A 26,162-nucleotide genomic window follows, 5' to 3' on the forward strand; every position below is an offset into this window, starting at 1 on the left:
AATCTCTTAATCACACCAGACCTATTTAGCCATACAAATCTGAGATTGTTCTCCCACAAGGGGTCACCACAGATTAGCTTCTCTGCAGGCCTTCATCAGAAGAATTTATGTTCTCACATTTTAAGCTACAAACAATTTGATTCTCAAGGTAGCACTAAAAGCATCTATTGAAGAATTACTACATAACTTTGTAATGAAGTGGATCCAGTGAAAGAAAACTGCAATGGAGTAAAGCAACAAACAAACAAAAACCAAACCAAAACAAAAACAAAATCAAAACAAAGCAAAAAAAAAAAAAACAACCCAAAAAAAACCCCCCAAAACCAAAACCAACCAAACAACAACAACAACAAAAAAAAAAACAACACAAAAAAACCCCAAAAAACCCCCAAAACAAGCAACTGGAAAAGAGTTTCCTATTTCTTTTGCTTACCACAAAAGCAACTTGGAAGATTCCAAGGACATTTCTGTGTTTAGTGATTAGTCTCATGCCGTGTACACACCACATTAGGAATTCTCTCTCTCTTCCATGCACCAGATTGTACATCCAAGAAACCTTGTATGTTAAAGACATCATTTCAGCTCTCATTTTAAAAAAGTGTTTAGAGTTGAATCTGTGCTCATGGAGTCCCAGGAAAGCCAAAAGTAGGATCCTTGTGAATAGAAGATCTTGTCCTTGCCCTTCCATTATTAAGACTGAGATAGTTTCAATGGGTTCCTGAGTGTGCTGCCTGTTCCTCCATGTTCTTTCTGTTCAATTGACTCAACAGCAAATATGAAGAAATCTTTATCATTTTAATACAGTATTTTGTGACTAAGCATTTATCCTTACCTGCTCAGCACTATGGTGTTTGGATTAGAAACCACCACAAAAGAAAACTTAAGTTCCCTGACCCTCTTTTCAACATGCTCTGAAGTTTAATTCGTTGCTTTCACTGAAGTAAAATTCACTGCAGTGCATCTGTACTGAGACTAAAAAAAAAAGCACAGTGGGATTTTGGTTCAAGTGTTTTAGGAATCTGCCTGTTAAGTATATTTAGCTTGTCAATAGTGTTGCCCATGCACTGTGCGCATCTGATTAGATGCCAGGATTGGGTGGAGCAGTAAAATCCATCCTCTGTAAGAGACAGACAGACAGAAACTTCCCCCAGCCATGGCCCTCCTGTCACCTGCCTCTAGGGAGCTGCACACACTCATTAAGGACAGGAGCTGGATGGACAATAACAGGATTAGAATGCTATTAACTGGATTTCAGCAACAACATTTCTGCAGACCAGAAGGGCTGAAAATCAAAAATAATTATTTTTCATATGTTATACACAATGGCAGCAGCATAGAAAGCTGTTAAAGAAATGAGATGATGCTGTTCTTACAGGTTATTTTTCTCAACAGACCCACCCTGACAATTCATCTGATGCCATTGGGTGAAGGGAGAGATCTCACTTGGTATTTTATTTGGGTATTTTAAAGGAAGACACAGATTCTTAAACCAAACTGGTGTTTGCAGCCCAATCTAGGATTAATGTATAAGAGCTTTATGGAAAAAAACCCATGTTATCTCTAGAAAGGTAAAAGAAAATTTGTAATGAAATTTAATATCATTAATATTGGAACCCAGAAGCCTGGGAGTTTTGAACTGCCTGTGCTTTATGGCAGTGACCCCCAGGAGAACACTGCTTTTGACCTGAGGCCTTGGAAAAGCTTCCAAATTTTAGTGATGGAGTTGAAATCATGAGTGTGTAGTTGGAATAGAAGTGTGTGATTTCACATGGTAAAGCGTTTTAAATTTGGGGGTTTTAGAATATAGTAATAGGTATGGGACAAGATGGAGGTTTTTGGGCATTGTCTCTTTCTTCTTGTTCCTTCTTCATGGTTTCAGGCAGTAGTTTTTGGTTGGACAGTGCTGCACTGTGGGTCACAGGTGTTTGGTTATTGGCCAAAAGTATAAATAATATAGGTGTTCTTTCTTTATTGAACTGTTCAGCTGTAAGAGACCTTGTAACTAACTGGATTCACCTCCATTTTGCTCACTTTTAGCTGGTAGCTAGAAGTGCTGCAGAACTCTCTGTTCTTTATTTAAGATTTAACAACCAACAACGTCTGAATGAGAAATCCATTTCCTTTGTGTTTTAATCCTGACTCTGAGTGAAGGCAGAAGAAAATGAAAACAAGCCACTGGTTAGGTGGTGCACTTAACCCATTACACACTAATACATTAAAGATGACCAGTCTTTTAAGTGGCTTTGCTGATTTTCTTGTATCATACAGCCCTTTCTCAGCCAGACCTGAGAGTCACTGCCCTCCCTGCTGACCACAGAGGAGCCTGGCCACCACCTTCAGAGCTCAGAGCAAAATCATCCCTCAAACCTTCCTCTCTTGGCTGACAGCAAGTGTGTGCTGGGCTGGGATGTGGAGAAATAGCCAAGCCACAGTTCTCTCAGCACTGCAGTGCATCCTGCTTCCCCTAATTGCAAGAAGGCTACAGTGACATTTGGTGTTTTTATCTTTTTCTGGAACTGCAGCTGTAGCCACTCATCTCCTGAGCTCGAGTCCTGTGCCTTTGCTTGTTAAAGAGCTCCTGTCTTGGCCTTGGGACTTTTGACTTTCAGTGTAAAATTGCAGCACTGTCAGAAAACTGAGAGCTCAGGCAACTCCACTAGAGCTGGAAAGTCAGAATGAACCATTGCAGATGCACAGCTGAGATAACAAAATCTCTACACCCACAGATAAAGGTGCCTGTCAGACTCTTCTCAGCCCCAGAGCTGGAATGTTGGATGGGCTCCTCTCATGCCCCAGTGGCTAATGGCATGCAGGGAGATGTCACACAGGAGCAAGTAGTGAGGAGTGAAAATGAAAACAGTTTCAGTCATGCTCTGAGAGAAACATTTTCATTTTTTCTTTCATTGAAAGAAACATTGTACATTCCTGGAGGCAGTTATCTGATAATCACAAAGGAAAAGGAGGAAAACAGACAGTGGAAAGGCATGCCCTTGCTTGTGCATAAAATTTCAGGGCCATATTCCCTTAATTAAACATATCACCTGCAGAAGAGCTGCAGAAACCTTTCAGGTGACCCACTGGGAAGGGGGATCACCATTAGTAAATTCAATACAAATCAGCACAAAGCAAAGCTGTTGTTCTGCAAGTGTCACCTCAAGAGTTAAAGTTAATCATGTCACAGTTTTGTCACCAGTATAATAACACAGGGCATCTTTCTTGTCCCAGAAACAGTAAAGCAATCAGTTAATTTCCTTTCAAAAAGGAACAATTTAGACCCTTTTGCAATATGCATCACTTGAGAATTGCTGGATGAGGAGCTGGTATGGACTCCCTCTGTAGAAGAGGTAAATAAAGAGTCAGTGTGGTATTTGCTCTCACAGAGCAAATGGAGTGAACAGGAAACACAGTGGCTTTAGCTAGAGCTGGTCTCCTCTTTGCCTCTTTGGGTAGGAGTTGAGTTTTTTCTGTTGTCTGAAAATATCCAGGTGACTGAAGAAAAAAAAAAAAAAAGGTGAATTCTTGCTGGATGTAGTTCAGCCTTAAAAATACAATATTGTTTACTTCAGTACCTCTTGGAGTAGAATTTGTAATCAGGTAGTTATATCCATATTTATTAAACATTTGTATGCTCAGGAAAGGTTAAAAGGTACTTTCCTCACCACCACCAGAAGTGTTATTTCTCACTCTAACACCACTTCATAACTTCATTCTTCTCAGTCATCAAAATAAAAACGAAATCCAGACACTGAACTCAGAAGTGTTTTTCTGTGCTTTGACAACTCAGAGAGGGCATTTCCCACCCTCTGTGTGTCTTCTGGATGAATCACTGGACTGTGATGAACCATAACCTGCCTTTTGCTCCTTTTTGACAACTGCAAAGGCAGAGATGACCTTTTACTCTTCCATGATAGTATTTCTCCAGTTAAATGCTGCGTTTGCTCCATGAGTTAATGTCTTCACTGGTGGGTTGACCATCTGCCATTTGTTCTCCTCTTTCTGTTCTTCACAGAAACACATGCCCAGGGAAGGGATCTGGGAAGAAAGTTACCAGCAGGGTCATTGTTTTGACATGAAAGGGAGGCTTTGCTCCAGAAAAGAGCAGCCCCTGATTTTCTATTACTTCTGAAATGAAATAAAACCAGGCTGGAAGCCTGAGGGGTGAAAGCTGAACTTGTCTCACCACTCCACATTCATACTTGGGCAACCTGTTCCTGTACCTCACCCTCTCCCACAGTAGAGAATTCCTTCCTAGTATCCCATCTAAACCTGCTCTCTGTCAGTTTGGAGCAATTGCCCCTTGTCCTGTAACTCCAGGCTCTTGTAAAGTTTCCATCTTTCTTGCAGGCTCCCTTCAGGTACTGGAAGGCTGCAATTAGGTCACCCCAAAGCGTTTTTTTTCCACTTGGAAAAGGAAGGAGACTAACTCCAAGTGGGAAAGTTTCCAAATGTGCCTCTTGTCTGTGGGTGTCACATGGCATTGACTTTACAGACGAAAACCTTCTGCAAGGACCTATCTGCCAGTCACATTGTGTTGTGTTGATGTGGCCAGCAATGTGTATTCTATCACCATCTGCTGAAGCCAGGTGGGGCAGAGACCCTTATCTCCTGCTTTTTATTTATATTATCTGCTTTATATTATCTGCTAATGGGCCATCTGTTAAAACCAACTGGGGAAATCATCTTTATCTTTTCCACAACCCATCCTCCCTCCTGGAAAATATCATCTGCTGCTGGGCCATTGAGTCCCAGTGCATGACTGATAAAATTACATCATCCCACTGGGAGATGCTCCAGCCAGGGGGGGAGCCAAGCCTTTCCTACCCAGATAAAAACTGAGATTTTGGACAGCAAGTTACCTTCTTTCCACTAGATTCCAGAAGAACACTGGACCTTTTCCACATCATCCCTGGACCTTCAGAGGAAAACTGCACCTTCTCCAGGAGCACTGCTCCAGCTGAACCACATCTGCCACTGCAGGAGGATGCAGCCACCATTGAATGGGACTGTGCCACCACCCTGACTGACTGACAGGTGTCAGCTTGGATTCTGACTCTGGCAGGGTTTGGGATTGTTCTTTGTAATACTGCATTTCTATTTTAATTTTCCTGGTAAAGAACTGTTATTCCTAATTCCCACATCTTTGCCTGAGAGACCCTTAATTTCAAAATTATAGTAATTTGGAGGGAGGGGGTTTACATTGTCCATTTCAAAGAGAGGTTTCTGCCTTTATTGGCAGATACCTGTCCTTCAAACCAGGACACACATACAAAGCCCCAGAATCAAATCTTTCTCCTTAACTCCAGTGCTTTGCTAAAACTGTGTGAGATTCCCTTTGGAACAAGAGAGCTGATGCCATTGGTGTTGGCATGCTGTTACACACACCTTGCTGCATAAGCAGTTCCTTATTAAAAATACAGTGAAACAACCCTGATGGAATAAAATGGTCTTACCTTCTGCACCCTCTGGGGAAAGTCTGTGCTGTCTGTGTTGGGGAGCCCTGTGAGTGCTCGGGTGAGAGGTGCCAGGGAGGAGCCGTGTCCCACGATGAGGATGACACCTGGCACACCAGGAAAAGCAAAGGGTGGTGAGGGAGCTGCAGCACTGCCACCTTCCCCAGCAGCAGAGGAGGATGAGGTGGCTTTGGGGCTGTTCATCTTTGCAGACCTTTCTGATAATGTGGCAGAGTGCCTTGTGATGGGCAGAAAATAATCTGGAGTGTTGAATCTGCCAGCTACTGAGAGAAGGCATTTGTGAGGAAAAGAGAAACAAGCTTTCCAGGAAAGTGTATTATCTTTTGCTGAGCTGCATCCCAATGTAGAAAAACCAAGGAAAGCATATACTTTAGCAATTTAGTACTCTACTGGCTCTGCTTTATTTTACTTCTTTCAATTCTATCCCATAAATTGCATGTATATACTCCAGTATAGCCCAGGACAAGCACCGAGTCTACCTTAAGCTCAGTGCAGTGCCAACAGCTCACATTAAATGTGCTTCTGTTGGCAAATCTCTGCCAGGTCCTGTTACTGCAAGTGTCTGACAATATTCAAAGACCTGAAACCTCTACCTTTGCTGGGGCAGGCACTGATGATCTGTTTCATAACTGCAGAGCTTCTGCTGACATAGTCTTCATAACTTTCTGATGGCACCAGGGAAGAGAGTGGGAAGATACCCCTGGCAATAAAATCACAAATATATGTTAATCTAGATGAATACACTCTTAGCAGCATTGAATGATTGCACCAGAGAAAAGGCACTTGGTTAAAAGGTTTATCTACTGATTTGGCTGACACACTGTTTGTCTGAAGCATTAGTTTCTCTCTGAGTAATTTCCATTAAATCTCATGGCTAAGTCTCATAGCTCATAAAGCACCAGATGCAGTGAAAAGCAGGATTCAATAAAACTTATAGTTTACAGTGGAGATAATTTAAAGCAGGATTTATGCCCAAGAAAATCTTTGAGCAATTCTGCCAGCAAGGACCACTGCCCAGACATGAGCTGCTGAGTTGAATGGGTCTTCCAATGCTGATTGAGTTCAAACAAAGGAGAGGCACTAATGATGCTTGCAAGATTTGGTACCTCACCATTAATGTCCTCAATAAACCAAGTAAATAAAAATCTGCAATGAACAAGGCTTATCTGCATTGCTGGTCAAATGGGTAGTAAAGAGTTTCACTGCTAGAAATATCTTTTTTAAAAAAATGCTGTTTCCAAGGATAGTAATCACAATATTCACAAAGCATCTGAGCACTTCTGCTGAGACCAGGCATTATTCTTTCTTTTATACACCAGGGCTTTTCAGGCACCCAGAAAAACCTGAGCCAGACCTTTACACTGCTGTGAATCCTCAGAGAACACCTCAGAGCTCTAGTGGGGCTTTTCTGATGGACAAAATTTGCAGTGGTTGCATTTGGTAAAACCAGACCCTACTGCCCAACCAGCTCAGTAGCAGAGTGAACCTTGCCAATGAATTTTGTTGTGCTGATGCTTAATATTATATCTGGTTTTATGATACCCTTTGCTGGTGATTCTTCAAGTGATCTCAAACACTCATTCATAACACCCTGCACCCAAGGATTTATTTTTTTTTTTAACCCTGCAAGTGATGGGAAGAAAATGGCATTCTATATGCAAGTTTACAGTTCATTCGCCCTATTTTTGAGCTGTGAAAAGCCTAAACGCTGTAGTTAACATTGCCTTAGAGATTCCCCTCTGAACCTCCCACTGCTGTGCATTTGTACAGTTTCTTTTGAGACAAGTGATTTTGTACCAAAAAAACCCTAGAGATTACAGTCTGTTAGTGAAAAACACACCAGTGTGAAAGACCTGTGCTCCAAAAAAAGGATTTTGGAGACTTTATGCAAAATCTCAAAGAAAGATACACCCTAGGCTGTAAGGAATGAATTAGGAATGAGATGTTTCCTTTCCCCCTTTCTTGAATAGGTGGGAAATCCCAGATATAACTGAGTAATTTCCTGGATCTGGCTGTGCATTGCAAACACTGAGCAGCCTGGTTTGTGAAGAATATGAGCAGCTAGATTGAATTGGAGGTTTATCATTTCCTGCCAGGCTGTGGTTTGCAAGTGCTTAGAAAAGACATCAACCCTCACCCCACCAAGTTATGAAGGCTCCAAAAAAGTCCTTGCTGAGCACAGTATTCATCTTTGAGCAACTTAAAACAATGCCAGAAACATCAATTAAAGTGAAATGCTCTTATCTTGCCTGTCCCCAAAACCTCTTGGTGCTGCCCTGCAGGCTCTCAGCCAAGGGCTGGTTTACCTTATATAATGTCACATTTCTTTGTCACTGAAAATCAGGTTATTCTTCACATTTCTAAAGTGTTTTTCACATGAACCAAAGGTAAAAGCAAAGCACCTGACATAATGCCCATAATGCCAAGGCAACACCAGAAGAGGGCTGGTCCCACACACAAGACATTTGTGCTAATGCAGCCAGGTGCTGGTGACAACATATCTTATTTTTATATCCTATTTTGATCTGAATTTGATCTGAATCACCCCATCTTTGCAGTGCTTGTTATGATTCATGACACATAAAAGGACAAGATAACTCAGAGAAAAACCCCCCAGCTTTATCAGCCAGACACACCTATAGCTTGTATCTATGTCATAAGATGCCTCCACCAGTTCTGCCACAGTCATGAAGTTGGGGATTGCTCTGCTTGCTTCCCACTTGGTCCATTCAAACAGTCCTGGTTCCACCCTGATTCTGACTTTTGGATTTAATTTAAGCCCTGCAAGAACAAGAAATAGGTCTTAGGAGAAAGGTACTCTCAAAAATGCTATATTCAGGCTATACATTCTGCCTTGTTTGCTGTTGTACTTTCATTAATGAAAATGAATTACTTATTAACAATCAATTGATTAAAGGATGCCACCATTATATTCTTGTTAAAAAAGGGACTGCAAATTATTATCATCATTATCATAATCCTATTTTTGAAGCTCTCTTGTGATGCTCTGCTAGAAGGAAAAAACTCAATTTTGCAATGTTGCAATCTGAATAAACTTCAGACAGGAAATGTTTTTAGCATTTTTATATAGAATTTTGCTCAGTGCTCCTCAGTGGGGCAGTAAATTGTCCAAATTGTCTAGTAGTAGAAATGTAATTTTCTTGTCAAAAGAAATATTTTTTTAGTATTCTCAAGAGAGGTTACTGAGTACCAGTGAATGCATTCTGATGTAAACATGGCACTGAACTGTGAACTTGCTGAAAGGGACAGGAGATGAAAAAAGAAGAGAGGGAGAGGAAAGGAACAGAAAAATGTTGTGCAACATGAAGGATTAAAATAGTTTGGCTTGCAAAGGAAGCATGGAAACAGTCTTCCCTGATTCAGATCCTTCAGAGCTCTGGGAACATCTGATGCTTGGGTCAAAATATTTTCTGGAAGAGGTGGCAATGGTGATTTGATGAACAGCTACTGATGTTGAATTCAAGCAGATACGAAACACCTCATAATATTATTTTGCATAACATTAGGTTCCATTTTAGCTCTCAAGGACCAGTGTGTGTGTGCTCATATCCCACAGACTGTCACACACCAGCAGGTTTGTGCTGCCTGCACTACCAGCAGTCAAAACCACCTTGCCTTCCCTGCCTACAGAAAACCACAGCCAACCACAAAGTCGTGCATCTTCCTAATTGCTCATGTCAGAGGCTTCACAGAGGTTTGGTGAAGCTGTTGCCAGCGTGGCAGAAGCAGCTGGCAGGTTTGGTCCTTACCCTGCAGGACGTGCTGAGCTGTCTGCACGCAGCGCAGGGCAGGGGACGAGTACACCTGGCTGACTGTCACCTCCTGCTCCAGCAGAGCTTCCCCTGGATGGCAACAGCAAAGGGTGACAGATGAGAAACGACTGCAAAACACTTTGTGCACAAAACCAGCTCAGAGCTTAGCAGTTTCATCAACATGGGATACACTCACAGTTCCTTCCAAATCATTTTTTTTCACACTATTTGCTGATTGAGCTCATTAGAAAGCTCATTCTGGTGGAAAGATCAATTCTAAAATGAGTGTTGGAAAGATAATTATAGAAAATACACCCCAAATCTGAAAACGGCAGTTAGGCATTTGGCTGTCTCCATGTGAGTTTAGACCCCCAGTGCTCTGGGCACCAACTTGGTGGGTTATCTTCTTAAAAGAGCAAAGCAGCTAATAATTGCTAAAAGCTATTTATTGCAGAAGCACATCAGTCTCAAACTCTACTACTACTTTGGCATCTGAAACCTTTTGCTTACTAAAAGCACCAAAGCTCATTCTAAAACTCAGTTACTGACTCACTTCGTTATCCTAAAACTTAAACTTACATCTCTACTTTATGTGTGAGTGGTTTAATATACTTCACCCAAAGGCTTTAATTCAATCCCTGCACTCAGATTTCTCTCTGAAGAATTCAGAGAGACTCCTGGCTCACTGACTCCAACATCTCCATATATCTGAGGCACCACAGCAGACCAGCACTGTCACAGTCATGGATCTTGCTCAGGGAGCACAAACTACTTCATCTAGTGAGTGAATGGAGCCAGCCTAACCCACACCCATCCTCCTGCAGCGAGGTGACCACTCTGCTGACCATGGAGCTGCTTCCTCTGGCCAGCCCCTTCACTCCTCACTGTCCACTCAGGACAGCTGCATTAAACATTCATCCCTTGCAGACAAGCAGCAGGGCACAGGTGGTGTTCTGGCTTCTTCCTTTTAACTTTCTCTGCCAGGAACTGGCAGAGGGGGGTCTCAAAGACAAGTAACCAGCTGTGTTCTCTATTTAAGACCTTGCAGTGGTTGCCCACACAGAGAATTGTGGCCACAGTGAGTGCTGGTAGGAAGTTTTTCTGCTGCAAAGTCAGCATGAGCTTTGGCAGATGATGACAGCCTGCTTCCCAAACCCTTACATTTGCAGGAGGATAATATCCAGCTTACCTATAAGCCTTGACTGGAAAATACCACAGCAAGATAAAGAAGGATCATTTTCAAACTGCTTCATGCTGTCTCTCCGCCTTGGCAGGAAGGAGGGGAAGTTCAGATCTGCTCTGGAGTATTTCCCTGAAACAAGGCAGGACATTTTGCTGTGGCACAAAGGAGGCAGCAGCTGTGTTATGTTTATTTTACAGACAGGGTCAGTGTCTCACTGATGAAAAACAGCCAGTGCTGTTACCTTAAAGAGGTCGTGTTTTAAGGTCACAACACTGACTTGGGAAATCATCTGTCCCAACAGAATAGTCCCTGTTCTTCAAGCTCTACAAGAAGGAGCAAATGGGGAGGAGGAAAGAACAGGAAATCAGGAGAATTTGTCTTTGTAGGACTCAAAAGAAACAAAAATTCACTCCCTATCTATATTAATTTACAGTTGCCAAAGTGACTGAAAAAAACCATCTCCACTGAATCAAAATGAAGCCAATGCATTGATTATGCAGCTCCCTTTATCTCCCCTTATCTGGTATCACTCCCCTTATCTGGTGTGAATTGCATGCACTAAACATGGGGAATCTCCAGCAAAGCATGGCAGACTTTCAGCATCCTTCCTTCCTTCCTCCTGACACACATTTCCCTGTTTTGGGTCTGTTTTCTTCACCTGAAAACACCTTTTTTTTTTTTTTTTTTTTTTTTTTTTTTTTCCCTGAGAGAGAGAGAGAGAGGAAATTCAGATTTTAATTTAGGTCAGTGCTGACATTTCATTTCCACCACAGATTCCTCAGGTTGTAGTGACATAGTGTGATCAAGATGATCAAGAAACAATGATTCTGACTCAGAAAGGTGCAGGGGTCTGACAATCACCACCTTGCATAACGAGAGGTGATGAGTGTGCTCCTGTGATTTGTTCATGTACCAATGACATTCACTTCTATCAGCAGCACAAGAGCTTTGTTTACCTGCAGAATTTATGCAGAGGGACTTTAGAACATTGTGACCTGGTTATGTGCAGGTCAAAGCAATGCCTGACTTGCACTGTTATCACTCCTTTGTGCCAGTGTTGATATTCACCCACAGATTGAATCTCTCCTACCCATTACTGGGGTGAATTGGGTTTGGCCCTGCTTTTTGAAGATCCTCCCATTACCTCACTCACCATCTGCAGTCAGGCACTGTTGCAGCCAAGATTTGCCAAAGACCTGATCCACACTTTCCCCGTGGCTCATCACCAGCACCCCTCTCCGCAGGGCAGCGTTCTGGGAAAAGGGAGTAGCAGAGGATATTATCTATAACCTGCAGGAAAAGTCTGGATCCTGCACAACAGACAGTATAATAGATGCCTGTCCTTAGGACAGTGATAAACCTGACTGGTTCTTCACTAAAGGAAAAGAAAATCATAAAATCATTAATGTTGGAAAGACCTTTTGGGTTATTGAGTCCAACCTTTGGCTGATCAGCACATTGTCAACTCAGCCTGAGTGCCACATCCAGTTGATTCTTCTACACTTTGATGATTCAACACCTCCCTGGGAAGTCTATTCAATGCTTGGCCATCCTTTCAGTGGAAAAATTCTTCCTGATATCCATCCTAAACCTCCCCTGGTGTGGTTTAAGGCCACTTCCTCTTGTCCTGTCTCACATCCCTGACTCTCATGGGTTGCAGCTTCTAATTCTGTGTTAGCACTCATGAAACACAGTGCTGGTAACAGATCTTTTCATTTCAGTGTGGGAAGGAATCATAACTTTAATTTATATCATATGGTTGAGATAAACAAAACCCAGAAAATTGGCTAAGTTCTGACTGGCAATGCCCTTCTCTACACCAGGACTAACACCAAGTCTCCCCTCTTTTTCTACTGAAAATACCATTTCTACATTTTCATAACTGTGTGACCAAATCAACAGTATACCCAGATCTCCTACAAGGCCACTTTTTAACTTAGATTGCATGGAATTACAAATAAGTTTGAAGTAATTTGATGTTAGTATACAATGCACATTAAATACAAATTAGAAGAAGATAAGGAGAAACAGGTCAAAGGTTTTAAAATTTTTAAGACAGTGTTACTGCTGCAGCACTGAGCTGAGTGGTCCGCATCTTCAGCAACAGAGAAGGGAACTCTTAAGAAGTGGTTTGAGGTTGATATTCATGCATTCTGTTAAATACTTGCACTTCTGCCATGAAACACCCATCAACTGCCACAAGATCAGAGTATAAACCCAAAGTTTTGTGCTCTTGCTCTTCTCCTTGAGAGGAACCCAAAGGCCAGAGGAACTCTAGCCTGGAGATGTGCCCATCTGCAAAACACATTTCTCAGGCCAAGCCTTGGCCCTGCCACAGATGTGACCTGGATAAGAGAGGCCAAGAGCCAGAGGAAGGACGTGTGACCTGTTCAGAAAGTTCTTACGTGGTGTCCTGGAGGCCCCAGGGTGGAAGTTCCCTCCAGGTGCCCTCAGTTTCTCTGATGTTAGCACAAACCAGCCCAGGGTTATTACCCAGCACAGCAGGAGGAGAGCCTGTGGGGCCAGCAAGCTGAAGGGGTTTCTGAGCCATGTCTGGGCTAAAAATCCACTTTAACGTCTCTGACTGAGACAAAAAGGCAATGCAGGTGCAAAAGTGCTGTAGAAAAAAATCAGAGTCCTTATTTGTTCTGCTTTTCCTACCAGAAGACCATGGGAAAAATTGATACCTGTTGATTTTGAATCTGGGTGAAAAATGTGATCCTACCAGTGCTGTTACCTACTCCAGCTAGCTGTTCTGTGCAGTCACCTGCACTAGCTACATATCTAAAAATAAAGAAGAAAATGGAACATTTAAATGTGATCTAAGGCCATGGAAGCCTTCAAGATGACATCCATGGAATATGGAAATAAGAGCAGACGTGAACAGTGAGCCTAATTCAGATTTAGTTACTCTGCCTGAAGCCACGTGGAAGTCAGGGGAGGTTGAGACTGTCTCACCTGTCTCCATACCCACTGAGGCTGTGCTCAGAGAAACCTGATCAGAAAACTCTTGTGTTGTGCTATTATGAAAGACAAGTGTGATATACATCATACACATTACAAAAAAACCCTATGAGATATTTTAAAATACAGTTTGAGTGTATATGTTTATATAAATGTACAACATAAATAAAACAGTGTGTACAAATGTACAGCAAAACATGAAAATATGAGAGAGGGAAAGGAAGATTTACTACTAAATTTACTAAACTTATTATTTATTATTTGTTTATTTATTTAATATTTTTATTTATTTATTTATTTATTTAATAGCATATCTAATAAAGGATGCGGCAAAGGTAAGAGATGAAAAAAATAATTACCTGAAGAGAAGGAACATTGGTTACATTCCTTGACACCTTGAGATTATGGGCTTCCCCATTCAGCTTTACATTGGGTTCCTTTTCAGTTTTGGTGAAGGATCTTGAAGCTGTGTCAAAAACATATTCCCTGAAAAAGCAGAAGCAGCACACAGACACACAAACAGACAGGTGCACACACAAACAGAAGAGACTTTTGAGTCATTATGTTGTTTAAAGGATCAGCAAGTCAGGATTCATGCTCTATTCAATACTTTTTGCACACTTGCAATCAACCTCAGCACATTTAGAATATGCCCCATAAAAATGATGCTAAAATATTAGGAACTGATGGTGTACATTGGGTGTAACCCTGCTAAAGTGGGAGCTTCAAGCAGGAAATACTACCTGGCCTCCTCCCTTTCTCTGAAACATCAAGAAATGCACCAAAGTTTCCCATCTTAGAAAAATCAGCTCTAATCTCCAAGTATCATCAGCTGTACTGCAGAATGAAGTGCAGGAAGCCAGGTGCCTTCTGATGCAGGGCACATCAACGAGATAAGAGTGGTGCCAAGGTGGTGGAGCAATCTTGGTGTGGTTTCCCTGCAAGCTAACTTTACAAGCCCTCAAAATGAGAAAAAAAGAAGAGAGCAGAGAACCAGACTGAAGGCTGAGCCTGCCCTGGTTGAATGTGCTCTTTCAAAATTCATTAGGGCATTCAGGTTCTTGGAGAGTGAGCAGGGGTCATCCCTGGAGCAGCTGAACTTATGAACTCTGGGTCTCTGCAGGTGTGTGTCCTGTCTCTTTTCTCTCAGGAGATGTCCCAGCATTCCACCCAGACCCTCAGGATTCCCCTTCTGCCCACAAATTCTGGCTAAAAGGAGCTGCCACAGCTACTAAGCAGGAAGATTTCACACCAGTGAAATCCCAAGTTTCCTACTGGGATAAATTCAAATATAACCCAAGATGACCATGGCTTAAGGCTGTAGGAAAAAGCTTCAAGTAATGGTGAGTAAAAAACCACCCCCAGAATCCTCCAGTTCAATTCAGTTGATCATTGCCAGAAAGTTCTCTGCTTCTCTTGTTATCATTGGTTCCTTTTTGCTGCAATTATTTCAATATTCCTAATTGCCCTTCCCTATTGGATAACCTCCCTAAACCCCACCCTAATTCCTCCCCTCTCCAAGTTTATAAATACCCCTGCCATGCCCTAACACCTGCTTTTGGCCATTTGCCCTCGTGCATGGACCAAGCCTCCCTGTAGCATCTTTCCTGGTTTATTCAGTACAAACTTGTAGCTGCCCCAGGCTGCCACAGCAAGCCCTCTGAATAGAACTCATGGCTGCTTCAAGGCAGAAATTGGCTACAGAGAGCTTCAATGCAAGCAAGGCCTAGGCTTAGGCCATCAGCTCTTTTGTGATTTTATCTGCTTGCAGCACTCTCTTAGCCAGCAAGAGAAAGAAATCTGGGAATGCTGCACAGAAATTCTGTAGGTGACTATTTCTATGAAGGGGTCCAACAGCAAATCCGAGTACATGGAATATCAAAGGGGTTTTATAGGGTTGAGGTGGCTTGAAAATTGACCAATAAAGTTACAAGTTGAAACCCATCTAATTACTTTAAGGTTTTAGGTAAAGAACTGAGCAATTACTTAGAAGAAATAAAGACCAATTAAAACTCTAAAAGGTAACACAGGGGTCTACAGGGCGTTGAACATTTCTCTAGCACAAGTCATCCTAAGGAAGGATTCCTTATCTAGGAGATAAAATTCCAAGGGAACCCTAAAGGGGCGTTTGAATCACCCACACAAACTGTTTGGCTTGCTGTTTGTTGTTTTCTAGTATTAAACTTTTTAGTTCCCGAACAATCGGGTCAGATTTTCTTTCTGCATAAAATCACCAAGGTCAGTGTAGTGTCCTGCCTTTATAGCAGGGGGAAGGGAAGTTTCAGGGAAGGGAAATTTCAGGGAAGTTTCAGGGAAGGGAAGGGAAGTTTCAGGGAAGGGAAGTTTCAGGGAAGGGAAGTTTCAGGGAAGGGGAGGGGAGGGGAGGGAAGGGCTGGAGGCTGCAGGTACCTGTGCCTGACCCAGGTGTCTGCCTCGTGGGCTCTCTCGGTGTAGTTTTCGGGCAGGAAGCCCCTGCAGCCCGTGCGGTGCGAGGTGCCGATCACCCAGCCCTCGCTCACGTCACTCTGCTGCCCTGGGTCCACGTAGATCAGGTCCCCAACGTTGATCAGGAGCTCATCAATGTTCTGGGGTTTGTACTGGAACAGGGCCCTGAGCCTCTGTGGGGACACACAGCAGGGTCAGAAGCTCCCTGTGCTGCTGCTGCTCAGGGCGTGGTTGTTTGCCTCTCCTGGACACAGAGCCAGCTCTGCTTTCCACTCTGAACCTCCTCTTTAGTGGCACTTTGGCACAGGAAAAGCAAGACACTATCACACTTAGAGTATGTGTAAAAACAGGCACTTGGTTTTCACAAAAATACTCTTTTCTCCTTGCAACTGGTGCAGACTTACTTGAAAACAAACATAGATCTGACCTATTTTTGTGGTTGTTTGCAGCTCTCCTGAGTGTGGCTAAAATCCAATATGAGTCTTAGAGTGACTGATCTGACAAAAACCTGTCAAACATTCCAAAATTTAAATTTGGAAATGAGAACTGAAAGAATATCCACTGGTTTCAACTCAGAGTCTGCTAAGCAGAAAATAATCGGTGAGAACTGACCCCTGCTCACAGCTGCAGTTTTCATCATGGCTGGAACAATCAAGAAAACTAATTTTGCTGAAGGGAATTTACTGGAAAACTGCAAACTGACAAATCCTAGAAAATATTAAAGGGTTGTGATTTCATGTCTCTTATTTTCTCATGTCCTGATAAGATTAGGTCTTTTTCCACTGGGGTTTGGAAATAGATTTTGAGACATGCAGGTCAAGCAACCTACCAAAATAAAGGTATTATCTAGTGAGTCAGGAGTGCAGTTTTCCACCCCAAAATGGCACTGGAAATAACCATACTCTTTGAAACCCTGTGCTGAGCAGGCAGAGAATTTCTTAAGGATGGAAAAGGTAAGATGACTGTAGCAAAGAAAATTAAAGCTCAGGAGATGGAATAAACCAGGTTGCAGTACCTGGTAATGCACAAAGCGCATGTCCCGTGAATAGAGAGCAGCCACCCACTGGCAGGGCTCCCCTGGGTTAATGCATTTGGCCAATTGCTCCAGAGTCTTCTGATGGTGAGGATAAAACCTGTGAGCCAAGGTAAGGTGGAACTGCTTCAAGGATGGCTTCACGTGGCAGTCTAGGGAGGAAACAGCCACATCACAACATAGAAACAAAGGTTGTTTAAAGCTCCTCTTGTTTTATCCTACACAATTTGCATGATGCAGGAAATATCATAATAACTAATGGTAGAGTATATCTACTGAATAATGGTTTTGAAGGGTGTCATGGTCTTAATCACACCAAAATCATCCACAAATGTGGGCTGGATTTGCTTCCTGGCTTCGTCTGTGAGGAAAAGACATGATCATGGTTTAATTTCCTCTCCCAGCCTGAGGTGTATTGAACTCATTTCTCCCAGACAAAGTTGTGGTGGGGCTGTGCCCCTTCAATCTCCCTGGTGATGCAGTTTCCCTTGGAAAAGGTATTAGGCTCTATTCCTAGGGATGCAGCCAGGCTATCCAGCTGGGCCACAGCACCAGGAGGGTGGAGATCTGGGGAGATGATGGGATCTGCCCATTTTGGACATCCTGAGCAATCACCTGCCAAGTTGCATACACCATCATTTCAGCTTCTAGGCAAAAATGCTGTGTCTTCAAAGACTAAAATATGCTCCTCTGGCTACTCTCCTTGCAAATCTGTAGGAGAAGAGGCTGTTTGCTGGCAGGAAAATATCATCTAAGCTCCCCTGGAGACACAGGGAATGTTTGTGGCCACTCATTTGTGCAACAACCCACCCTTTTTCCTCTGGTGCTGGTCCTACCTGCCAGGGCTGAAGCCTCTGATGAGAATGCCAGAGCAAATTCTTTGAGGATCTTTGCCTGGCTGTCATCAATGAAGAAGCCAAGGTAGCTGGGAGATGCATGTAGTGTTAGGGAAATGGAAGCTGGAAAGCTCTGGGAAAAGCTGTCACCGACTCGCTTTAAGATGTCATATAATAATTCCACTTTCTGGTCTTCACACTGAAAGAAAACAGAGGAGGAGCAAGCTTTGCCCAGCAGTTCTGTCATACAGCACTGGCATAAAACTGTGGGGCTACAAACTTCCTGAGAAACACAAAATACCTAGGAGTTTGCCTGAAATCCTGGGCATTAAATCCAGCAGTATTTGGCAGCTGGATCAGCACAGTGTCCTCATTCTATAACAGGAGATGGAGCCTTTAACCCAAGGTGTATCTAGCCTGGGTAAGAAAAAGTCAAAATATTTAAATATTATCTGTCAGGTGTGCAGTAACCAGTCTGAAATGAAACAGGGATCATGATTTCCCTCTTCAATTCTAAGTAGGAATTTGCATTATTGTTATTCTACATCCTTTACTGAGATGTGCAAGGTGAGGGTTACAATGTCTCTTCCAGACAGGCTTTTAAAACTTTATGTCTCCCAAGAGCATGGCATTCATTAGTAATTAATAATTTTTGTTCTGTATAATTATGTTTAATGGTCACAGAGCACCACTCAGTATTTTGCAACAAAATAATCTTATTTTCACTGTCTCTACTTTTTGGCACTCTTAGGGGGAAGCAAGCACTTGATGGTTTAACATAAAAGTATGATAAACAAAGTAATTTTTGTCCAGCTGCTCTAGTCCAAGCCTGTTTCAGCACATCCCAGATACAGCTGATGTTCATGTGTTGCACCATCAATGTGCTAAAACTGGATTCCAGGAGGCTCCAGAGTTTTTCCAGTCCAGTCCAGTGCTGTACTTCACAAAAGATTTCACAAAATCTTCAGTTTCAATAAAAGCAGTAAAATCTGGGGCAGGCCACCATAGCAGTGACCTGCTGATGGGGCTCTCTAGGGAAGGCAGAGCTTATCCTGAGATTCCCACAGGCTTATACCAAAGCTGTCTGCACCCTGAGATAACCCTGTCCCTGCTCCACTGCTGCCCTGCCTGGGAAGGTTTATCATCCTAAATCCAGGCAGCAGTGGGCATGTGGAGCCTGACAGCAGCTGCACTGCACAGGGCTGCTCTAGATGGATCAGCTACCCTGAAAAACCCACTCAGACACTGACTGTCATTCAGATTCTGAGCATCACTCAGGCATTAATCATCACTCAAACAGTAATCATCACTCAGACACTAATGATCACTTAGTCTCGTAATTTGAAGGTTGTGAGTTTGATTCTCACACAGGGCATCACTATATATCACTTTTATCTTCTTTTTTCTTCTCTGCCAGAGTTGGGATTAAAAGCTCGAGAGATGGAATTTTGTGTTTGGACTCAGATGTTTATTAATTCTTATCTATGTTACAGTGAGGGCTACAGCACTTCTGGCTAACAAGCTAAAAATGGTGAAATGGTGATGTGTGTGTCTCTCTCTCTACAAAGTCTTTTAAACCTAAACTAACTAAAATTAAGAACTAACACCTAAATTATTTTTACTTTTGACCCAGTAACGAACCACCTGTGACCTGCATTGTGGCATTTTCTGTCCAATTAAACAAGATCCTACCTAGACCCATGAAGAGGAAGGTGAAGAAGAAGGACAAACCTCTGCCCCCAAACCTCCATCTTGCCTTCTACATATTACTATATTCTAAAACATCAGATTCCAAAATTTCCACCATGTGACACTACACTTCTATTCAAGCTACACACCAGTGATTCTAGTTCTAGCACTCAATTTTGGAAGCCTTCTCCATGGCCTTAGGTCAAAAGCAGTGTTTTCCTGGGGGTCAGTGCCTGACAGCACATAAAGTTCAGAACTCTCAGTTTCCAGGGTTCCAACAATCACTCAGGCATTGAGCTTTACTCAGGCATTGAGCATCACCCAGACATTTAGTATCACTCAGACACTGAGCATCACTCAAACATTAAGTATCACTCAAATAATCATCACTCAAACACTGAGCATCACTCAGACATTAATCATCACTCAGACACTGAGCATCAGTCAGACATTGAGGATCACTCAAACATTTAGTATCACTCAGACACTGAGCATCACTCAGACACTGAGCATCAGTCAAACATTTAGTATCACTCAGACACTGAGCATCACTCAAATATTAAGTATCACTCAAATAATCATCACTCAAACACTCATCATCACTCAGACATTAATCATCACTCAGACACTGAGCATCAGTCAGACATTGAGCCATCACTCAGGCATTGAGCATCACTCAAACATCAACCATCACTTAGACATTGAGCCATCACTTAGACACTGAGCATCACTCAGATATTGAGCATCACTCAGGCATTGAGCATCACTCAAACATTAAGCATCACTCAAATAATCATCACTCAGACATTGAGCATCAGTCAGACATTGAGCCATCACTCAGGCATTGAGCATCACTCAGATATTGATCATCACTCAGACACTGAGCATCAGTCAAACATTAAGTATCACTCAAATAATCATCACTCAGACACTGAGCATCACTCAGACAATTAATCATAACTCAGACATTGAGCATCACTCGGACATTGAGCATCATTCAGACACTGAGCATCACTCAGACACTGAGCATCACTCAGACAATTAATCATAACTCAGACATTGAGCATCACTCGGACATTGAGCATCATTCAGACACTGAGCATCACTCAGACACTGAGCATCACTCAGACAATTAATCATAACTCAGACATTGAGCATCACTCGGACATTGAGCATCATTCAGACACTGAGCATCACTCAGACACTGAGCACCGTGCCTGGACCTGGGTCATGTCATTTGATCACCATCAAGTTCAGGTGTCAGACAACAGCAGGTGGCCCAGTTTCCCCAGGTATCACCCAGCTGAAACCCAACCCTTGCAGTGCCCCTGCCTCACCGGGAAGAAGTCGCAGAGGGTGACGTGCGGGAAAACCTCGTGCGCTCTGTTCTTGCCGCACTGGCGCTTGCTCTCCCTCCAGAACTCCTGCAGGCAGCTGTGCAGGCGGCCAGTGGGGCACAGGTACAGGGCATATTCCTGAGGAATTGGGTCATCCAGGGAGGGGTCATTGCAGTGGGAATGCAGCCTGAAATCCAGAGCATAGCGCCCAGAGTGAGTGTGTGCGCCTCTTGTTTCCTGTGGCTGAAAGCCTCTGGAGCAGACATCACAGTTTAATTGTTTTCTTTCAAATTAAAAGCTGAAGTGAAAGCTCATTTTTCTCTCTGCAGCACTAATTAATGGAGAAATTTTTTTTCTGCTCATTTATTTTTAGTACTTTGCATTTTATCATGTGCCTTTACTTCTATCAGTATCTGAAAATAAAAGAAAACAAAAAAAACCTTGCTAAGGTTTTTTTTCCCTTTTTCATAACTGGAAACAAAGGACTCAAAGAAGAAAAAGGCAATAAGTGGAATATATTGAATAGTGAAAATGAATGAAAATTAAATCTAGCCAAAGATTTTAAAAAATACTCAAAAAGAGCCTTTTATTCAGCCCTAAGAAAAGCGTGCAAGACAAATAAGAAATGCACAAGGAAAAGAAACTCATATGCCATGTGATGAAATCGTTCACCATGTCTTTCACATGCTATATGTTTGTCTTTGCTGCTGTTGGACTGGAAATGGTTGGTGGGAAGTGTGGCAGCATCCCTGAAAAAAATTATTTGGAAAGAACATGCCATTCTCAAATTCTTCCCCTGGCTTTTCAACAAAGAAAAGATGAAAAAAGAAAAAAAGCAACTGAACCAAGGGAAATAAAAGAAAAAAAGGCAAAACAAAACCCCAAAGAAAGTGCAAGTAAAGACTGTATTTAATGTGAAAGTGAAGTAAAACAACAACAACAAAAAAACAAAAAACCAGTTATCAGCAGCTACAGAGTCTTGGTAGAGAGAAGAAAACTTTGTGGCATTCAAAACTGAGAAATTATTTTAATTGCAATAATACCTTCCTCTGACCATTAGCCTTTCACCTTACTCTGTGCTGGGCCTTTCTCTTCCCTTTCAGCTGTTGTTTCTGCACGTGTTTGTGAGTCCAGCCATGAGTTTACAAAAATTTTCCCTGTTTCCTTGCTCCTTTCTCTTAGGAGGCTTGAAGCTGAGGAGGATTTTCTGACCAGATCAGCCGGTCCTGTGAACTGACTCTGTTAAAAGTTGAATTATCTGCTTGTTATTGATTTACCTGGACCTTCTGCAAGGTACCTTATGTCCCAAGATAAGTACAAATACAAATATTTTCATTTGAACACAAATTTTTAAAAAAATCTCAAATTCAGGTTTGTTTGGCATTTTGTAGTGGCAGCTAACTTGAAATTCAGTGACAGGATGAGCACACCAACAAGGATTTTTAGGCAGGTTTAATGTGAAGACACACCTTAGAAATCACAGGTACTTACCATTTTGCTGCATCTTCTATTGTCTTTTGTCCAGTAGCAACCAAGGCTTTTTGCCTAGAAAAAGCATAAAGCTGGTTCCTCAGAATACCAGAACGAAAACTTTATAAAGTAAAGGCATTTAGTGACTATGGTCATCAAGTCTATTTTTCAGCACAAGACCTTTAGCAAGAAGGCTTTTCCTGGCAAATGTTATTGTTCTTGAAGCCTTCCAGATAGCTTTTTTTTTTTTTTTTTTTTTTTCCTCACTGTAAGTCTTTAATTCCTTGAAGATTGGTAACCTGTCCTTCCCATAAAATGCCTTCCTTTGTGTTCTGGGGGTGTTTCCCCAGCAGCCTTTCTGACCATATGAATTTCCTTGGGGTAAGATACACCATCCATCCAAGCACTGTAAGAACTGGGTTTTCTTGGTTCATAGCAAAAAGGTTCTGATTCAAGATGACAGGGCCAAACCCATTAAAACTAAGCCAAACATGCTTATATTGGGGTTTGAAATCCAGATTGAAGATCCCCCACAGCCAGCAGAGAGCCAGATCCAAACCAGCAGCTCAGTCCAAGATGAGGGACAAAACCTCTCTTAAAACCTCTCTGTTTCTCTCTGTTAATGCACCTTCCATTCTCTGGGGTAGGATTTCATTCACATCTCCTTTTCTCACTAGAGCTTTCAAAAAGCCAACTGTGTGTTTCACATGAGCAAATCTTTGTGCCTAAATACTGGGTGATGGGTGAAGGATTCCAGTGTTCAAGCAGCAGCTGCACTCATCAACCCCATTTCCACCCCTGAAATGCACCTACAAACTTCTCAGAAGAAGTATGAAGGGGAAGTAGAGACACAGGACACTGGAAAAAAACCTACTGAATTTCATGGCATCTGCTGATGCCTTTCCTTCTCTTTTGAGGCCACCCTTTCTGGCCACTGACTCTTGAGGACATTGAGTTGTGTTGCCTCCTCCCATTTTTGTTCTTCATCTATCCCTGTGACACACATCAGCATTGAGCTGCAGGACTCCTTATGTTCCCTCCCAGTCCTCTGTCTTCTCTTCAGTGTAAAAACTACACTTGGGTTTGTTAATAACATTTACATGCAAACATTGCTGGCTCTTTAATGGGACTTAGCAGGGATGGGGACAAACAGGAGGCTTTACACTCAAACTTCCCTCTCCTCTCCTCTCCTCTCCTCTCCTCTCCTCTCCTCTCCTCTCCTCTCCTCTCCTCTCCTCTCCTCTCCTCTCCTCTCCTCTCCTCTCCTCTCCTCTCCTCTCCTCTCCTCTCCTCTCCTCTCCTCTCCTCTCCTCTCCTCTCCTCTCCTCTCCTCTCCTCTCCTCTCCTCTCCTCTCCTCTCCTCTCCTCTCCTCTCCTCTCCTCTCCTCTCCTCTCCTCTCCTCTCCTCTCCTCTCCTCTCCTCTCCTCTCCTCTCCTCTCCTCTCCTCTCCTCTCCTCTCTCAGCAGCAACTGTTTTGAAGGGGATTGGAAAAGCATCACATTAAGCAGAAGAAAAATCAGAAAGTAGCCATTAATTTGGGCTGACCAAAGTTAGAGTATTAATAGAGAAATGATGAGCCATGTTTTCAGCCCACAGCTAAAATCCCACTGTGCATCATTGGGAGAAAGGGACTCAGTTCCCTTATGAGCTGTGCCCATCAGCCTGACATTGATTCTACCACAGCTGTTCCAAAAAAACAACACAGCTCTTACAAATGGAACCTCTTCCACTCTCTTATTTTCCACCAAAAGGTAGAGAGATGTTGCTCTTCTTTCTAAAATATTTTTATGAGGTGTTCTTTGGTATTTAAATAATAACATTTATTTTTTGAACAGTTCGAACAAAAATGTCACTATTTGCTATCCAGAAATTGGAAAATCTTTCTCAAAAGTTGCCTGTCCAACAGGAGAGATGTTTTGGGGAGGAGTGACCGGCACTTTTCTTTTGCAATAACTTGTTTACCTGCCACCAGTTATTCTCTCATCCATTGGAGTTGCCAAGAGTAGTGCCTCATTCTCTACTATGACATTTTCTAGGCAGGACATGATTTTTGGAATAAAATCCTGATTCAAGACAGAAAGAACAGCTGATAGAATTAGAGGGCATCTTAAGAAAAAAAAAAACAGTTTCCAGTGACATCATCCAGCAGGAGATTTTTGCCATGCCTGAAAAAACCTTTGGCTAGGAATTACATCCATGTTTCATGCCCTTATAATGAGAGTAATAAGCAGAAAAAAATGAAAGAGGATGTATTTCAAGAGCAAACTATGGTCAGCTTCTCTCAACTCATTGAGAAGCCCCTCAAAATTCAGGGTGTGGGAGGATGAGCATCTTTAGATTTACACAGTATTTTAAAATATTGGATATTGAGCAGGTTGGTTTTTTTGTGTGGGGAATGCACACAGTTTTATATAAAATTCAGAGCAGGACAGGTCTGATCCCTGCATGGGGACATCACAATCTCCTGACCAAAAAAATATCGCTGCACACGGAGAGTCGCGTGTAATGACGACAATGACTTCTTAGGCATGAGAAACAAAAGAAACACTTTATTAAAAAAACAATCCATATTTATAGAGTGGCTCACAACTCTCAAACAGGACAGTAGTTCATTGGACAATAGGAGAAAACATCTCCTGTCATGTACAACATGAAACTGTTTCTCAGTCTACACCAGGTGTTAATCTCTGTTTATTAATTCCTTTCTGTTTACCTGAAAGTTATTATCCTGGGAAAGGCTCAGGCTGGAGCTGAGAAATTGTCTCAGCCTGGGAAAATCCTCCCAGCATGAGTAAAAGAACTCAGAACCTCAAAAAGACCTGGCAAACTCTGCCTGGGTGTCCACAAAAAGCCTTGCTGTATGGAGATTTTATGGCAAACACCTGAACTTAAATAAACCTCCCAGTGCAAAGGCAGCTGAGCACGCTACTCACGCGATATGAGCTGGGAATCCTCTGGCCAGGAGGGGCTCCAGGAGGGCAGAGGTGCCCCTGCCCCGCTGCTTGTTGGACACCTTTGCATAGAGCTGTGCCTCCGCCACCGCCATCCCCTCCCTGCCCTCCCCGCGCTGCCAGAACCCGGGCAGGGCGTGAAGGAGTCACAAAATGAAACACACAGAGAGAAAGAGGCGGATGGAATTTAAAACAAACCCCAAACCAAAACCTCACAGCCCTTGTGATCTCTTCTGACAAAAGCTGACATCCTGTTTTCACAGAATCTGCGCCTCTGAATTTTTGTCGTAGGGCGGCTGAAAAAGCAAAACTTTTCCTCTTCGCCCTGGCAGAACAAGATGAGGAGCCCAAAGGTAACCACCACAGAGTGGGCTTGCTCAGGTGGAGTCTTTTAGCTTTTCACTTTAAAGTGTCTCCTGAAAGTCAGAAATCCACCTGAGCTGTGTTAGATCCCAGAAACCTGTGTTTTTTGAGCTTTCTGTGCTTTCTGGCACTTACCCCCAGGAGAACACTGCTTTTGATTGAGGCCTTGGAGAAGCTTCCAAATTTGAGTGATGGAGTTAAAATCATAGGTGTGTAGTTAAATATAAGTGTGTGATTTCACATGGTGAAGGGTCTTAAATTTGAGGTATAGAAATAGGTATGGGACAAGATGGAGAATTTTGGGTGGTGTCTCTTTTGGTGTTCATCTTCCTTCTTCTTCCCTCATCTTCATAGTTACTGGTAGGAGTTTCTGGTTGGACAGTTGGTGCTGCACTGCAGGTCACAGGAGTTTGGTTATTGGGTCAAAAGTATAAATAACATAGGTGTTAAATCTCTATTAGACTGTTTAGGTTTAAGAGACCTTGTAACTAGCTGGATTCATCTCCATTTTGCTTGCTTCTAGCTGGTGGCTTGAAGTGTTGCAGAACTCTCTGTACTTTAGATAAGATTTAATAAACAACCAAGCTCAAACATGAGAAATTTTGTCTCCTTCATGTTTTTAATCCCGGCTCTGAGTGAAGACAGA

At 42.6% G+C, this 26,162-nt stretch overlaps 1 protein-coding gene across 1 annotated transcript; it reads right to left on the bottom strand.

Moving 5' to 3' along the window:
• Positions 1-1,940: 1,940 nt before the first annotated feature.
• On the bottom strand, positions 1,941-25,305 carry UBASH3A (ubiquitin associated and SH3 domain containing A). Its single transcript, XM_079317697.1, has 14 exons — positions 25,136-25,305; positions 22,223-22,276; positions 20,732-20,918; positions 17,706-17,904; positions 16,852-17,021; positions 15,801-16,009; positions 13,751-13,877; positions 11,581-11,680; positions 10,434-10,556; positions 9,242-9,334; positions 8,108-8,252; positions 6,065-6,171; positions 5,451-5,557; positions 1,941-4,032 (listed from the first exon to the last, which is right to left on the bottom strand). The coding sequence occupies exons 1-14, from the start codon at positions 25,246-25,248 to the stop codon at positions 3,895-3,897; spliced, it is 1,872 nt and encodes a 623-aa protein (XP_079173823.1). The 5' UTR covers positions 25,249-25,305; the 3' UTR covers positions 1,941-3,894.
• Between the last annotated feature and the right edge of the window lie 857 nt (positions 25,306-26,162).

Source organism: Erithacus rubecula (genome assembly GCF_903797595.1).
Source record: "Erithacus rubecula genome assembly, chromosome: 1".
Lineage (NCBI taxonomy): Eukaryota > Metazoa > Chordata > Aves > Passeriformes > Muscicapidae > Erithacus > Erithacus rubecula.